This window comes from Bufo bufo, chromosome 10 (genome assembly GCF_905171765.1).
Source record: "Bufo bufo chromosome 10, aBufBuf1.1, whole genome shotgun sequence".
Classification (NCBI taxonomy): Eukaryota; Metazoa; Chordata; class Amphibia; order Anura; family Bufonidae; genus Bufo; species Bufo bufo.
In genome coordinates this window covers 129,394,666-129,409,978 of record NC_053398.1, presented here as the reverse complement: position 1 = coordinate 129,409,978, position 15,313 = coordinate 129,394,666, and the positions used below count along the sequence as shown (strand labels likewise).

Sequence of the window (15,313 nt, the reverse complement as noted above, 5' to 3'; positions counted from 1 at the left end):
TCTATCCTCTTGCAGAACGGACATACGGAATGCACACGGAGTAACTTCTGTTTTTTTTGCGGTGCCATTGAAATGAATTGTTCCGTATACGGTCCACAAAAAAAAAGGAACGGACACGGTAAGAAATTACGTTCGTGTGCATCAGGCCTTAGGCTGTGACACCAGAACGGCAAGGGGTCAGGTGTGACACCAGCCCTAACCTTATCACAGTGCTTGGACCAATCAATGAAGTCACTCTGGTGCCCCTAGAAGGGCTCTCTGCCATGTGGGCACTGTGTAAAAAGAGTGGAAATACTGTATGCACTCTGTGTCCTGTACAAAAAACCTTAAAAACATATATAAAAACGTAAAAGCGCTACCGCTCGTGTTTTTCCTCACACACACAAACCAGTCCTCAGCTGCCGAGCTGTTGTGCTAATTCTGGCTTCATTGCTTGTCCTTCCATAGTTCCTGAGGGGGTGTCAGGTTCTGTATCCGGGGGCTTTGCAGGGCTCTGGGTGAGTGGATGAACCATCGACATGTGAACATTGAGGTTATGGGCCTTCTCAAAGCGCTTCCCACACTGGTCACACGCAAATTCCAGATCGGCCTCAGCCTTGTGCTTGGTCATGTGGTATTTGAGTGAAGCCCTCTGCCTGCACTGGAAACCACACACTTCACATCTGACGTAAAGAAATAGGAGCATTAGGACGTAGCATTTTACATTTATCATAAGCATAGGTATCTGAAAGGAGGCAACTCTGCGTTGATTCAAAACCTACAGCTCCTATGCCGACCTATGTATCCCGATGGTTCCAGACTGCAAACAAACTCCTTGGAGTCTGATCTTGCGGTCACACCGCTATCTGTCCTACTTCTTTCTGACATTTGGAAGGGAGTAAGGCCCCTTTCACACAGGCAAGAATTCCGCGCGGGTGCAATGCATGAGGTGAACGCATTGCACCCGCACTGAATCCGGACCCATTCACTTCAATAGGGCTGTGCACATGAGCGGTGATTTTCACGCATCACTTGTGCGTTGTGTGAAAATCGCAGCATGCTCTATATTGTGCGTTTTTCACGCAACGCAGGCCCCATAGAAGTGAATCGGGCTGCGTGAAAATCGCAAACAAGTGCGGATGCGGTGCAATTTTCACGCACGGTTGCTAGGAGACGATCGGGATGGAGACCCGATCTTTATTATTTTCCCTTATAACATGGTTAAAAGGGAAAATAATAGCATTCTTAATACAGAATGCATAGTACAATAGGGCTGGAGGGGTTAAAAAAAAAAAAGAAAGGATTAAACTCACCTCATCCACTTGTTGGCGCAGCCCGGCTTGTCTTAGTAACATAGTACATAAGGCCGAAAAAAGACATTTGTCCATCCAGTTCGGCCTGTCATCCTACAAGTTGATCCAGAGGAAGGCAAAAAAACCCTGTGAGGTAGAAGCCAATTTTCCTCACTTTAGGGGAATAAAAAATTCCTTCCCGACTCCAATCAGGCAATCAGAATAACTCCCTGGATCAACGACCCCTCTCTAGTATCTATAGCCTGTAATATTATTACACTCCAGAAATACATCCAGGCCCCTCTTGAATTCCTTTATTGTACTCACCATCACCACCTCCTCAGGCAGAGAGTTCCATAGTCTCACTGCTCTTACCGTAAAGAACCCTTTTCTATGTTTGTGTACAAACCTTCTTTCCTCCAAACGCAGAGGATGTCCCCTCGTCACAGTCCTGGGGATAAATAGATGATGGGATAGATCTCTGTACTGCCCCCTGATATATTTATACATAGTAATTAGATCTCCCCTCAGTCGTCTTTTTTCTAACGTCTTCTTTCTTCTTCTTTGAGGACCTGGGAGGAAAAGGACCTTTGGCGATATCACTGCGCTCATTACATGGTCCATCACCATGGTGATGTCACCAAAGGTCCTTTTCCTCCCAGGTCCTCAAAGAAGAAAGAAAGAAGACCAGCCGGGCTGCGCCAACAAGTGGATGAGGTCAGTTTAATCCTTTTTTTTAACCCCCTCCAGCCCTATTGTACTAAGCCTTCTGTATAAAGAATGCTATTATTTTCCCTTATAACCATGTTATAAGGGAAAATAATAAAATCTACATAACACCAATACCAAACCCGAACTTCTGTGAAGAAGTCCGGATTCGGATCTGGGTACCAAACAAAAGGCGATTTTTCTCACGCGTGTGCAAAACACATTAAACCGCTTTGCACTCGTGCGGAAAAATCACGCATCTTTTCCCGCAATGCCCGTGTGAACCCAGCCTAAAGGTACGTCGCATGACATTTTTTGTAATGATAGTCAATGGTGTCGCGCTGCGACTGACACGACGGTCGCACAAAAATAATTCCAAGTTGGATTTTTGTGCGACTGTCACGTTGCAGTTCAACACTATTGACTATCATTACAAAAAATTTCAAATGTAGTTGCACCCTATTGTCTTTGTGTAGACGTACCCTAAGGCTGGTTTCATATGAGCGAGTGTCACGCTGCAGACTCGCAGCGCAGCACCCATCCTGAACTTCCAGCACTGCTGGAGTCACATAGCATTATATTGATTTTTGATGCTATGTAACTTACAGTTCTGGAATGTATTGGATAACACTGACCGCATTATCCAATACACTCCAGAAGTGTAAGGGTTACATAGCATCATAAATCAATATAATGCTATGCGACCCCGGCAGTGCTGGAAGTTCAGGATGGGTGCTGCGCTGCGAATCCGGAGGAGGACACTTGCTCGTGTGAAACCAGCCTAAGACTGCAGGATCAGACTACTCAGGGCTTATGGAAGAAAGGGCAAGACTGAGCTTCCAGGTACACTAAAGGGAATCCTACTCACTGAAGGGAAAGGTCTGCACTTTTTTTCTGCTTGCTTTTAGTGACTCTGAACATGTATTTCTTTACAGACCCGCTGTCCTCATGTACAACTGGTTGGTTTGTAGCTGTCTTATTGTCAGTGAATGGAAACATGTTGTCACAAGACACAGCTCTGATACACAAACTAGTTATGTACCAGGGTCAATAGGACATGCTAACACTCACTGACAACTAGAAGAAATCTTGAAAATGATAACTGAAATACAATGCATGTAGAAAGCTGAAGAACAAAAAAAATATAAAAAAAATGAAGCATATTGTCAATTTATATGTGGTTACCAGGGTTTTCTATATTGATGACCTATACTCAGGATAGGACATCAATATCAGATCAGTGGGGGTCTGACTCCCGGCCCCCCTTCTGATCAGCTGTTTGAGGACTCCTCGCAGGTTATAAAGCAGAGTCCCATCCATTGATAGCAGCTGTGCTTGGTTATTGCAGTTCAGCCCAATTCACTTGAATGGGTCCAAGCTGTGCCTAGGCCATTGGCCTAGGAAGAGTAATGGCATTTATCATGTAGACAGAGTTTATACCAGGCACTTACTAATGTATTGTGATTGTCCATATTTCCTCCTTTGCTGGCTTCATTCATTTTTTCTATCACATTATACACTGATCGTATCTAGAGGTTGTCAGGATGGATCTGCTGCGCATGCATGCCTACGAGCACTCTCATGGTCCCGGCCACCAGAGATGCCTGTGCCTTTTCCTAGTGTGCAAGCACGACCACCGCTGCTGGATTGCAGGGTAACCATGGAACCCAGCAGTGTATAATTGACAATCACAATACATGATGAAGCTAAATTCCCTGACAAACAGAGCAGAAAGTTATTTCTGTTAGCTGCCCTGTGGTGAACAGAGTATCACTATGCAGAGACCTGGCTATGGGGAAAATGAGCTCACTAGGTGGATGTCCACTTTCTATATCCTCTGAACACCACGTGGCACTATAGGTAAATGTGAAGACTCTTCATTAGAGCATTATCATAAAGGGGTTCTCCAGCCTTTACTAAGTTATGGCTATCAATGAGAGCTGCACTGTAGTAACCAGCTCCCTCCTATACAAGGTGAACAGAGCTACACCCAAACAGCTTACTGGTGGGGCTATCGGACCTCCGTCAACCAGCGCTGAGGATAGGTCATCACTTAGTAAAGGCAGGACAACCCCATGTATTTGGCAAATGTGCATCATTTTTTTTATGATCTGTAAAATAAATTATATTTAATGGCAGGACAACCCCCCTAAAAAATCTCAGCCAAGCCCCCCCAACTGGCTAAAATAAAAAATGTTACACTCGCCTTTTTCTCCAGTTCAGCCGGTCCAGTCCTCCTGTCTTTAGTATATGGCATGTGACCACTGCAGCCACTCACGCCATACACAGTCACGTCACTGCTGTAGGAGGACTGGCACAGAGAATGGCACTGACAAAAGAGGGGAGTCTAACACTTTATTTTAGCCTATGGGGGAGGGGTGTTCCAGATTTTTAAGATTTTTCTCAGACAACCCTTTATGCCGAGTGTGTGGATTCCACTTACTGTAAGGGTTTAGCTCCTGAGTGCCTCATCTGATGCACAGATAAATGCTTCCTTTGCTTGAATGCTTGTCCACACTGGTCACAGATGTAATTTCTCTCCTCTGAGGGAAGAAAATAGGGGAGGCATTAGGGAGAAGATCTGAAGTCTTAGGGCTCTCCCTTCGGGAATCACGCTCCGTGTGAGAGAGATTGTGTGGTCAGAACTACAGAAGCACATCTCATTATCATAATTGATTATGCTGTGTGCCTCTGTCTGACCTTTCTGTACCCGGAATCATACCGACAGCTTTGTCAGTATGATTCCGTCACACAGCTAATGACATGTGCTTCTGTAGTACTGACCGCACGATCACTTTCTCACATCGAGTGTGATTCCCGAAGGGGGCACGCTCGTGTGAAAGATCCCCTTACATGTTTTAGTGCACACACCACTCACCAGTATGAATCAGCTTGACATGCCGCTGCAGGTAGCGGTCTATCATGAACACCTTGTTACAGCCGGGATGAGGGCACGGCCGCTCCCGCACCTCTTCATGATGCTCCTTAATGTGTTTCTATAAAAATATAATCATAAATTAAATGAACAGTCCAAGAAAAAGCGAGCGCGATTATCTCTAGTACAGTATTTGAGGGGTTGTATGGGCTGGGAATCGCTCCAAAGTTAAAGGGGTTCCTTTCTGGATAGATCATCAGCATCTGATCGGCGGGGGTCCGACACCCGGGACCCCCGCCGATCAGCTGTTTGAGAAGGCAGCGGCGCTGGCAGTAGTGCCGTGGCCTTCTCGCTGTTTACTGCAGGCCCAGTGACGTCACGACTAGTATCAATGGCCTGGGCGGAGCTAAGCTCTGTTCACTACTGCCAGCGCCGCTGCCTTCTCAAACAGCTGATCGGCAGGGGTCCCGGGTGTCGGACCCCCGCCGATCAGATGCTAATGATCTATCCAAAAGGATAAATCATCAGTTTAAAATAACTGCAGAACCCCTTTAAAAGGGGTTCTCCGCTTTTGCAATATGGATGGCCTATCCTCAGAACAGGTCTTCAATATCAGGTCAGCGGGGGTTCAAAGCACCCCGACGATCAGCAAGTTGAAGAGAACTATGTTTACCTGCTTGCTGTTGACAATGCAGGTGTAATTACAACTCTCCGATCCCATTCACTTCAATGGAAGGGAGGAGCTGTAAGTACATCAGCTCGCTGCTGCAATGTCGATGGGGAGCGGGTAAATAGAGAACAAAGCGCTTTAAATAGCTGATTGGCAGGGGTGCAGGTCCCCCGCTGATCTGATATGGATGAACTATCCTGAGGATAGGTAATCAATATATCAAAAGAGGAGAACCCCTTTAAAGAAGTTGTTCAATATTACAAGAACATGGCTGTTTTCTACCAGCACCACCCCTGTCTACGGGTTGTGCCTGGCATTGCAGCTCAGCTCCACTGCAGTGAATGTGGATTCATTGCAATACCACACATAGCCAACTGTTAAGGTGTGGCACTGTTTTCTGAAGAAAGCAGCCATGTTGTTCACAGATACAGAATAACCAATTACTGTCTGGTCAAATCTAATGCCACCCATGGCTGCGTGAAACAAGACAGAAATCTAAATGTTCTGACTACATAGTCTCAGTTATATGAAACCAATGATGCACAGTCGAGTCCCATTATTCTGACCACTTCCGACGTCGGCCGTGTGTAGCTCATGGCTTGGTAGGTATATAAGGGGTGTGATAGGCTGTCTGCGATAAGGGATGATTATTGGCTTTCTGAAACTGCGCAGTGTGAACTGTCCATGTGCTGCTGTGGTGACATTACTGTGAGTGGGCAAATTGCATAATTGTGAATGAGACGTGGAAACTGCAGAGCACTACGTGCCACTGACGTGAGAAGTGAACAGTGGTTATAGGGCTGAAATGATTACTCAATTACATCAAGTAACTCGACACAAAACAATCCTGATGGTGCTGATGAGTTTTTATAGAGGAAAACATTTTTCTAAGTTCTTTTAATTAGTTTTTTTTCTTATTAGAGTACTGGATTAATCGGTAGAATACTTGATTACTATAATCGATAGCTGCAGCCCTAGTCGGCTATGAAGGTGCGTGAGGATGGATCGACACACCACAGTGGAGCAGCTCTGAACCAGGGGGCGGCCAGACGTGTGTCTAACACAACCGTTCAGAGAACCCTACTGCCCCAAAAACCTTCCCCAAACCAGAACGCTGCCACCACCAGCTTGTGTTCTTCCAGCAATGGCTGCAGTTTGTTCGCTGAAGCTCCTAACAAAGTTGCATTGGCTGAAAAGACTTCAATTTGTGCCGCAGTACCAGAATCGGACTTGCACTGATTGGCACAGGGTTGCCTTCTCCACAATGTCCAGCAAGACAATGCGACATGTCACACGGCTGGAAATGTCTGACATTGGTCCTCTAATTCCCAAGACATGAACCCAGATGAGCATCTCTGGAACCACCTTGATAGTAGTGTTCTCTCTATAGATCCTCCCCCATGCCCCTCCAGATACCGGTGACAACCTACCAGGACCTGATAGTCACCCCCAGCCCGTCTTTCTGCACACGGGGGTTACTGTGTATGTCATCTGATTTGGATGTAAATACCCTCAAATTAAAGCTGACAGTCTGCAGGTAAAGCACATCTTGTTGGTTTCATTTCAAATCCATTGTGGTGGTGTATAGAGGCAGAAATGTTAGAATTGTGTCGATGTCCCAATATTTATGGACCTGACTGTATATTAGATGGTGGTCATAAAAATATCACTCGTCTGTGTACATTGGTTTGGTAATAAGCTCCCCCTAGTGGTGGCCACAGACTACGTAAAGGGAAAGCAGTGGAATGCCATCTATGTTTGAAGCTTCTTCCACAGCAGCGATTTACCTTCATACCATCAGCTCCTCTATACACAGCGGTGCAGCCTTGGTAAGGACACTTGTAGATAGTGGGAAGCTCCTCGCTGTAAAACACAGAACAGACCATTGAGATACAGTAGAAATACATAACTTGGACTCTGCTGCCCTCTAATGTTTCATGCTGGTACTTCGGTCTATGAGTGTGAGATGTCAGGACACAGACATGACACTGACCGTTCTCGCTTAATCTTCTTCTTCCAGCCCGGTTTAGGTCCTGGCTTCTTTCTTATTTTGGGCTCTTTGGCCTTCTGGGCTTTCCTCAGTCTGGTCTTTCTGGGAGGAGGCCTAGAATTCGTAAGAGACAGATATTATACTCTATACAAAACATTACTGAAGCCTCAGTATATTCACCAGGTCGCTGATGTCTCCCCTCCTTTTATTAGCTGTTTTATAGTTCTATCTATTACCAGGAAAGCTGGGTGGCCACGGCATGGTCTAGTGGGTTGGTCACTCAGCTTTGGAGCACAAATGTCACATTACACGTTGGTATTTCCCCCGCTCTATAATCAGGCAGATTTGCCAAGCTCAAGAACCAACATGGTGGATTTACCCACAGGAATTTTGGAGCGGATTCCTCTCATTGTTTTCAAAGGAAGGCCGAGCTGCTGTTAGCATGGCTGGCGGTTTAAGTCTGGACAGACCTTGCAGGAAGCAGCAGCGGTGTTTGCGGTTTAGGCTACTTCCACACTGGCGTTTTGGCTTTCCGCCTGTGGGATCCGTTCAGGGCTCTCACAAGCGTCCAAAACGGATCAGTTTTGCCCTAATGCATTCTGAATGGAAAAGGATCCGCTCAGAATGCATCACTTTGCCTCCGTTCAGTCTCCATTCCGCTTACAGCGTTTTCGTGTCCGTCTGACGAAACTGAGCCAAACGGATCCGTCCTGACACACAGTGTAAGGGCTCTTTCACACCTGCGTTGTTGTGTTCCGTCGTCGGGGCTCTATGCCGGAAGAATCCTGATCAGGATTATCCTAATGCATTCTGAATGGAGAGAAATCCGTTCAGGATGCATCAGGATGTCTTCAGTTCCGGAACGGAACGTTTTTTGGCCGGAGAAAATACCGCAGCATGCTGCGCTTTTTGCTCCGGCCAAAAATCCGGAACACTTGCCGCAAGGCCGGATCCGGAATTAATGCCCATTGAAAGGCATTGATCCGGATCCGGCCTTAAGCTAAACGTCGTTTCGGCGCATTACCGGATCCGACAATTAGCTTTTTCAGAGTGGTTACCATGGCTGCCGGGACGCTAAAGTCCTGGCAGCCATGGTAAAGTGTAGCGGGGAGCGGGGGAGCAGCATACTTACCGTCCGTGCGGCTCCCCGGGCGCTCCAAAGTGACGTCAGGGCGCCCCAAGCGCATGGATCATGTGATCACATGGATCACGTCATCCATGCGCATGGGGCGCTCTGACGTCACTTTGGAGCGCCCCGGGAGCCGCACGGACTGTAAGTATACCGCTCCCCCGCTCCCCACTACTACTATGGCAACCAGGACTTTAATAGCGTCCTGGGTGCCATAGTAACACTGAACGCATTTGGAAGACGGTTCCGTCTTCAAATGCTTTCAGTACACTTGCGTTTTTCCGGATCCGGAGTGTAATTCCGGCAAGTGGAGTACACGCCGGATCCGGACAACGCAAGTGTGAAAGAGGCCTAAGTCGATGGGGACGGATCCGTTTTCTATGACACAATCTGGCACAATAGAAAACGGATCCGTCCTCCATTGACTTTCAATGGTGTTCAAGACGGATTATTTTTTTGTGTACAGAGCTGAGATGCTCTACTAGCTGCCTGTGGATTTTTAGTCTTTTCCGTCATCTGAGGAGCAGACGGGCTCCTTATCTCTGTTTTCTCACATTATAAATACTCATTAAAGCTCAATCCTCACCTTACTGATAAGAATGTGGCTTAAAGGGAACCTGTCACCTCCAAAAACCATCCCAAGCCGACAGCAGTACCTGAAAGTAGCCCGCAGTGTGTTTCTAATGATCATTTTCGTTCAGCAGTCAGATGTGGTAAAAGCTCTTTTATTCCCTGCCCGTGCTACTTTCTAGTCATGCTCGAAGTCAAGGGGGGCAGCGGCCTCCTTGCTTCAAGTCAAGATAACCATGCCCCCTTCCCTGCCCCTTCGCGAAAAAAGCCCCATAGAAATGAATAGGAACGGGGGCCGCGCATGCGTGGCATGCTTCCATTCACTTCTATGGGGACCGGAGTCCTTCAGCCACCACCTTGCATGGCTCCGTTCTCGATATAGGTGTGGGTTCCAGCGGTGGGACCCGCACCTATAAGACAATGGAGGCATATCCTAGCCATATGCCCCCATTGTCCATGATGAGACAACCCCTTTAACTAGAATGATGAAACCAACACAGGAGGGACTTTACCTCTTTTCTGGATGTGGTTCAAAGGAGTCATCTGAAGACAAGACGTCTCCTCTCTCATCTCCATCATCTTTGCTGTGGGAATCACTGTGTGAAAGGAAGCACCATTACTGTAGACACTAATGCGTTCTGGTTACCAGTATAACCCAGTCTGAACTTCCACTCTGGAAAGAGAACCGTCATACATACAAGAGAATCCTCACCCGTCTGAAAGCTCGCTGCCCTCATCCTTTTCAGGGTCGTTAGTCTCAGGAGAAGTTCTTCCGTCTTGTCCTGCAGAAAGAGACATCATAGAGTAACACTGCGCCCACCCTGGGGCAAGCACAAACTGCACTCTGCAGGCGCCAATAGACAAGCAAACATTAACACGTGGATCATTTCAAGCCAACGTGTTTACTGCAGCATCAATGTCAGCTTCTTAGCTTTTGTGAATAAGCTCTGTGCAGATGCTGCATAAGCAGGTAATGCTGGGAGATTTCAGCTCTGAAGCCTGCACAATACTTTTATTTTTTTGAGTTATTTTTTTTACTCTTTTACGGCAGTCACAAAAGGTCCTTAGGCTGGGCATCCGTAAAAGGATAGGTCATCGCTATCAAAATCCCAGAAAACCCCTTTAATTCAGAGCTGTAACTTTTTCATCTTTGTGTTGACGGAGCACTGGGGGGGGGGGGGGGGGCTCGTCTTTTGCAGTACGGGCTGCACATATGGCTTTTTGATCACTTTATTTAATTTTTTTGTGAGGTGACGAACAAAAACTGCTATTCTATCACATTTTATCATTTTTATTTTTTTAATCGGGCTCCCCATGTCGTATAAACGATGATACATTTATTCTGCGGGTTGAAAGGATAATTAGAGATGAGCGAATTTCCGCTTATGAAATTCGTTCACACTTCATTTGGTGGTAAAAGGTGAATTGCGTTATGGATTCCGTTACCACGGACCAGAACGCCATGCCTTTAGAGGCATTCCGTTATTCATTCCGTCATAATAGAAGTCTATGGGCTGCAAAACGGATCCGTCCCGTTTGTTCTGCAGAGGAGTCCATAGACTTCTATTATGACGGAATGCCTCTAAAGGCATGGCGTTGTGGTCCGTGGTAACGGAATCCATAACGCAATTCACCTTTTACCACCAAACGAAGTGTCAACGAATTCAAAAATATGAAATTCGCTCATCTGTAATTATGATACCAAATTTATATTGTTTTTTCACATTTTAATAATTTTGCATCATTAAATCGGTTATTAATTTGCACTGACATATCCTAATACCGGTAACATTTTCATTTTTCCATCGAGGCCGCTGTGAGACGGTTTATTTTTACGGGATGGGTTTTAGTTTTTATTAGTATTATCTTGACTTTTTAATCGCTGGTTATATCATTTTTTTGGGCTATAACCAAACACTTAACCAATTCCTTCATTAAAAAAAAAAAAAAAGCAAGGTGTGCCTTTTAAAGATCAGGTCGTTGCAAACACAGGGATACAATTACGAGCAGTTTATTTTATTTGTGTCTGTTTTACCAATAATAAAAGAGAAAACTGCTGCTTTTTTTTATTTACTTGAAATTGAGACTTTATTGTTTTAGTCCCACCCAGGGACTTGGACATACAATGATCCAATTACCGATACAATACACTGCAGTAGTATAGTCATTGCAGTGTATTGCACCTGTCAGTTTTACACTCAGACCCTGCCTAAGAGGCTTCCATACATGGATGCCATTGTAAGGCCTCCAGCTGCCTTAGCAACCATCGTCCTGTAGGGTGCTGCGGTCACTATTGACCGTGACATCTAAGGGGGGGTTAAAAGGCAGGGATCACATCTAGCTTGGATCTCGGCTATTGCAGTAGTGAGTCAGCTGTAAGTAGCGTACGACCATATACCTACCAGCCACGGGTACCTCCGGAAGCGGTGCAAGTGATCTGCTCTGTGCAGGAGGATTACCCGCCCGTCCAATATCAGCTACAGCGGGGGTGGTCTCCACCCTGTCCGGCAGTACGTATCCTAAGGGGGCAGTGTCCGCAGCTTCGCTAACTGGATGAATTCCGTTTCCACTTGGTGCCTTTGGCTGCACCTCCGGAGTGAGGTCATAGTCCGTGTCCATGATGTAATCATGCCCCTCTCCGCAACCCCATACTGCCCGAATGATGCCACTGTACTGCGTGGAAAGCACTTGCTGCAAGCTGGGCACTGAAGTGCAACCCCCTGCATGGCTATGGGTCCAGCTAACCAGACCGTGCAGGCACTCGGGGCTCGAGGTGATCAGATCTGAAAATACAGAAATGCCCGGAAATCACATATGAGCTGAACACGCCTGCAGCACAAACACCTCTACTGCTCTGGTAGTCTGCTACAATGTATCAGTGCGGGTAAAATGTATTGGCCTAGTGTTCAGGCTGATTAGACTCAGGACAACTGTAGCAAACCCTCAGCTCTGAGAAGTATTAGGTCTGTACAGGTTTTCAGCCTCTGTAGGCAAGCCATGTTTGCATTCACTGACAGCAAGCAAAGATTTTAAAAAATAGTGAGGAACTGAAACACAAATTTTATTAGAAAGTTGCAGAACTTACTGACATAAAACTGATCTTAGAGCCCCCCTTCCTTCCCAATAGTAGACACCGACGGCATGGGGCAATAAGTGGCACTTACCTGCGCAGGGCCCTGCGGTAACACTGTCAGGACTGTGCACTTTACCACTGAAATGCAATACAGATAAAAGTCAGAACTGTTGTGCGTCACGCCCCCATGTGGCCACACCCTTACATGACCTATGTTAGCGCTGAGTCTACGGAGGGGGCTGTAAGCTTCTGCCGCACACAACACACGTGGTTTACCTTACTTCACCCACCCTGTCGTGCTGCTGTGATGAGTGGTCGGGGAGGCGTTCACTCTTTGTATGAAGGTGCGTAACACGCTGCGGCACTTATAAAACTGGGCATGGCAGTCCTTACACACAAACTGGGGCAGCCGGGGGTCCTGCCGCACCGACACCCCAACCAGCTGATGGAAGTCAGCAAAGAACACCTGGTCCATCCTCTTCTGCTTCTCTGAGCTCCGACCGGTGACCGGCACCTTCCCAAAGGCCTGGCGCAGACTGCGGGAGGAGAACTTCCCATGGCACAGCCGGCAGTAACCAATGCCCAAGGTTCTTCCAATGCCTGGAGGTAAAGCACACAGCAGAAATGCAAGTGTTACCAAAGACCAGGGATAAGGTTTAATTAATATTCCTGTCATATGTCATCAAAGGATGTCTCCTTACTTATCCTGTCTTATACTCCAGAGCTGCACTCACTATTCTGCTGGTGCAGTCACTGTGTACATACATTACTTATCCTGTACTGATCCTGAGTTATATCCTGTGTTATACTCCAGAGCTGCACTCACTATTCTGCTGGTGCAGTCACTGTGTACATTACATTACTTATCCTGTACTGATCCTGAGGTACATCCTGTATTATACTCCAGAGCTGCACTCACTATTCTGCAGGTGGAGTCACTGTGTACATACATTACTTATCCTGTACTGATCCTGAGTTACATCCTGTATTATACTCCAGAGCTGCACTCACTATTCTGCTGGTGGAGTCACTGTGTACATACATTACATTACTTATCCTGTACTGATCCTGAGTTACATCCTGTATTATACTGCAGAGCTGCACTCACTATTCTGCTGGTGCAGTCACAGTGTACATACATTACTTATCCTGTACTGATCCTGAGTTACATCCTGTATTATACTCCAGAGCTGCACTCACTATTCTGCTGGTGCAGTCACTGTGTACATACATTACTTATCCTGTACTGATCCTGAGTTACATGCTGTATTATATACTCCAGAGCTGCACTCACTATTCTGCTGGTGGAGTCACTGTGTACATACACGCCTAATCTTGCACTGAAGATATATAGCGGCATGTGCAGGGTTTCCCACGACTAATACTTCTGCAGACAATCGGGGACAAGTATCTGATCACTGGGACCGCCGGCAATCCTGAAGGAAAGTTCTGGAGTGACCCAAGAGAGTGGACTGTAGCGCCGGTGTGACCGCTGCTCCGTTCACGTCTATGGCACTGATGGGGTGGGGCTGTAAACTATTATAGTCCATGGGGGTCCGTCAGGCGCCATCTGTTTCCCAGATTTGATAGAAATGGCGCTTTCGTTATCTGAGTCACGTAACTCAGGAGAACAACAGAAAAGCAATGTGAACGAAGTCTTACCAGTGTACCGACCTCCGTCTTCTGGCCGAAATACACTGAAAAATATGGCGTTCGGTTGGAAGTTACTGCACCCACCACTATGATATGACCCTTGTGGTGGTCACCATACGACCCCCGTCACGTGACTCTTGTGGTGGTCTCCATACCACCCCCGTCACGTGACTCTTGTGGTGGTCACCATACCACCCCCGTCACGTGACTCTTGTGGTGGTCTCCATACCACCCCCGTCACGTGACTCTTGTGGTGGTCACCATACCGACCCCGTCACGTGACTCTTGTGGTGGTCACCATACCGACCCCGTCACGTGACTCTTGTGGTGGTCACCATACCACCCCCGTCACGTGACTCTTGTGGTGGTCTCCATACCACCCCCGTCACGTGACTCTTGTGGTGGTCTCCATACCACCCCCGTCACGTGACTCTTGTGGTGGTCTCCATACCACCCCCGTCACGTGACTCTTGTGGTGGTCTCCATACCACCCCCGTCACGTGACTCTTGTGGTGGTCTCCATACCACCCCCGTCACGTGACTCTTGTGGTGGTCTCCATACCACCCCCGTCACGTGACTCTTGTGGTGGTCTCCATACCACCCCCGTCACGTGACTCTTGTGGTGGTCACCATACCACCCCCCGTCACGTGACCTCTAGATTTACATGGTGGTCAAGTGCAATGCAAATAAAGCTACCACAGCTGCTGCAGAAACTCTTGTGCAGTCTATCAACAGGTCTAGTGATATGACAGCAGCCCGTGAGAGGTTCTGCAGCAGCTCCAGTGCTCAATAAGAAGAAGGAGGCCATTTCTTTCGTCACAGCCCGTGCACCCCCAGCCCTCACCCGCTTTGGGCCCTGGAAGCTCCTGGATCAGTGGAGGCGGCGGCTGTCTGGGCACTTGCGTGGTTTCCTTTGCGGTGGCCCCGGGAGCCCTCCGAAGACAGGCCTTAGTCTGCCCGCGTCTATCCCGCTTCATCCCGCGGCCTCACCCCCCGAGCGGCTGCCTGGGAGCCGCCATCCAGCCTTCGGCTACAGGAGGCTGCTCCGTACTGCCGGGGCATGTCTCCCCCTAGTGGCCATGTGTAGGAATTACAGTCGGATTCGGGAACGGCATCATAATAGTTACAAGTTTACTGTTGCAACAACAACAAAATCATAAATAAATTCTCCCCAATTTTATCCTTAAATCGCGTTTTTAGAAAAAAAAAATACTCTTTCCTGCCCATCATGATAATTCATATGAAAGTCCTTCCCATTCCAGTTCAGGACCAGTTGACATTTTATACTCCGGGGGCTAGAGGGCGCTGTGGACAATTTCTCATCGCTTTGATTGTCGTCGCGGTCCGCCAGTTATTCACACCGTGTTGTGCA

General features: G+C 47.3%; 1 protein-coding gene across 1 annotated transcript; it reads right to left on the bottom strand.

Moving 5' to 3' along the window:
• Nucleotides 1-376: 376 nt before the first annotated feature.
• ZNF276 (zinc finger protein 276) lies at nucleotides 377-14,993 on the bottom strand. Its single transcript, XM_040410605.1, has 11 exons — nucleotides 14,786-14,993; nucleotides 12,577-12,886; nucleotides 12,378-12,424; nucleotides 11,616-11,996; nucleotides 9,926-9,995; nucleotides 9,726-9,809; nucleotides 7,518-7,628; nucleotides 7,312-7,387; nucleotides 4,858-4,975; nucleotides 4,423-4,522; nucleotides 377-662 (listed from the first exon to the last, which is right to left on the bottom strand). Exons 1-11 carry the CDS (start codon nucleotides 14,916-14,918, stop codon nucleotides 395-397), a joined length of 1,698 nt encoding a protein of 565 aa, XP_040266539.1. The 5' UTR covers nucleotides 14,919-14,993; the 3' UTR covers nucleotides 377-394.
• Between the last annotated feature and the right edge of the window lie 320 nt (nucleotides 14,994-15,313).

Coding starts and splice junctions, on each gene's coding strand:
- ZNF276 (XM_040410605.1), bottom strand. CDS start 14,918: ATGAAGCGGGATAGACGCGGGCAGACTAAGGCCTGTCTTCGGAGGGCT. Junction 12,425..12,576: donor CATCACAGCAGCACGACAGG/GTGGGTGAAGTA, acceptor ATTGCATTTCAG/TGGTAAAGTGCACAGTCCTG. Junction 7,629..9,725: donor GAACCACATCCAGAAAAGAG/GTAAAGTCCCTC, acceptor TACGAATTCTAG/GCCTCCTCCCAGAAAGACCA.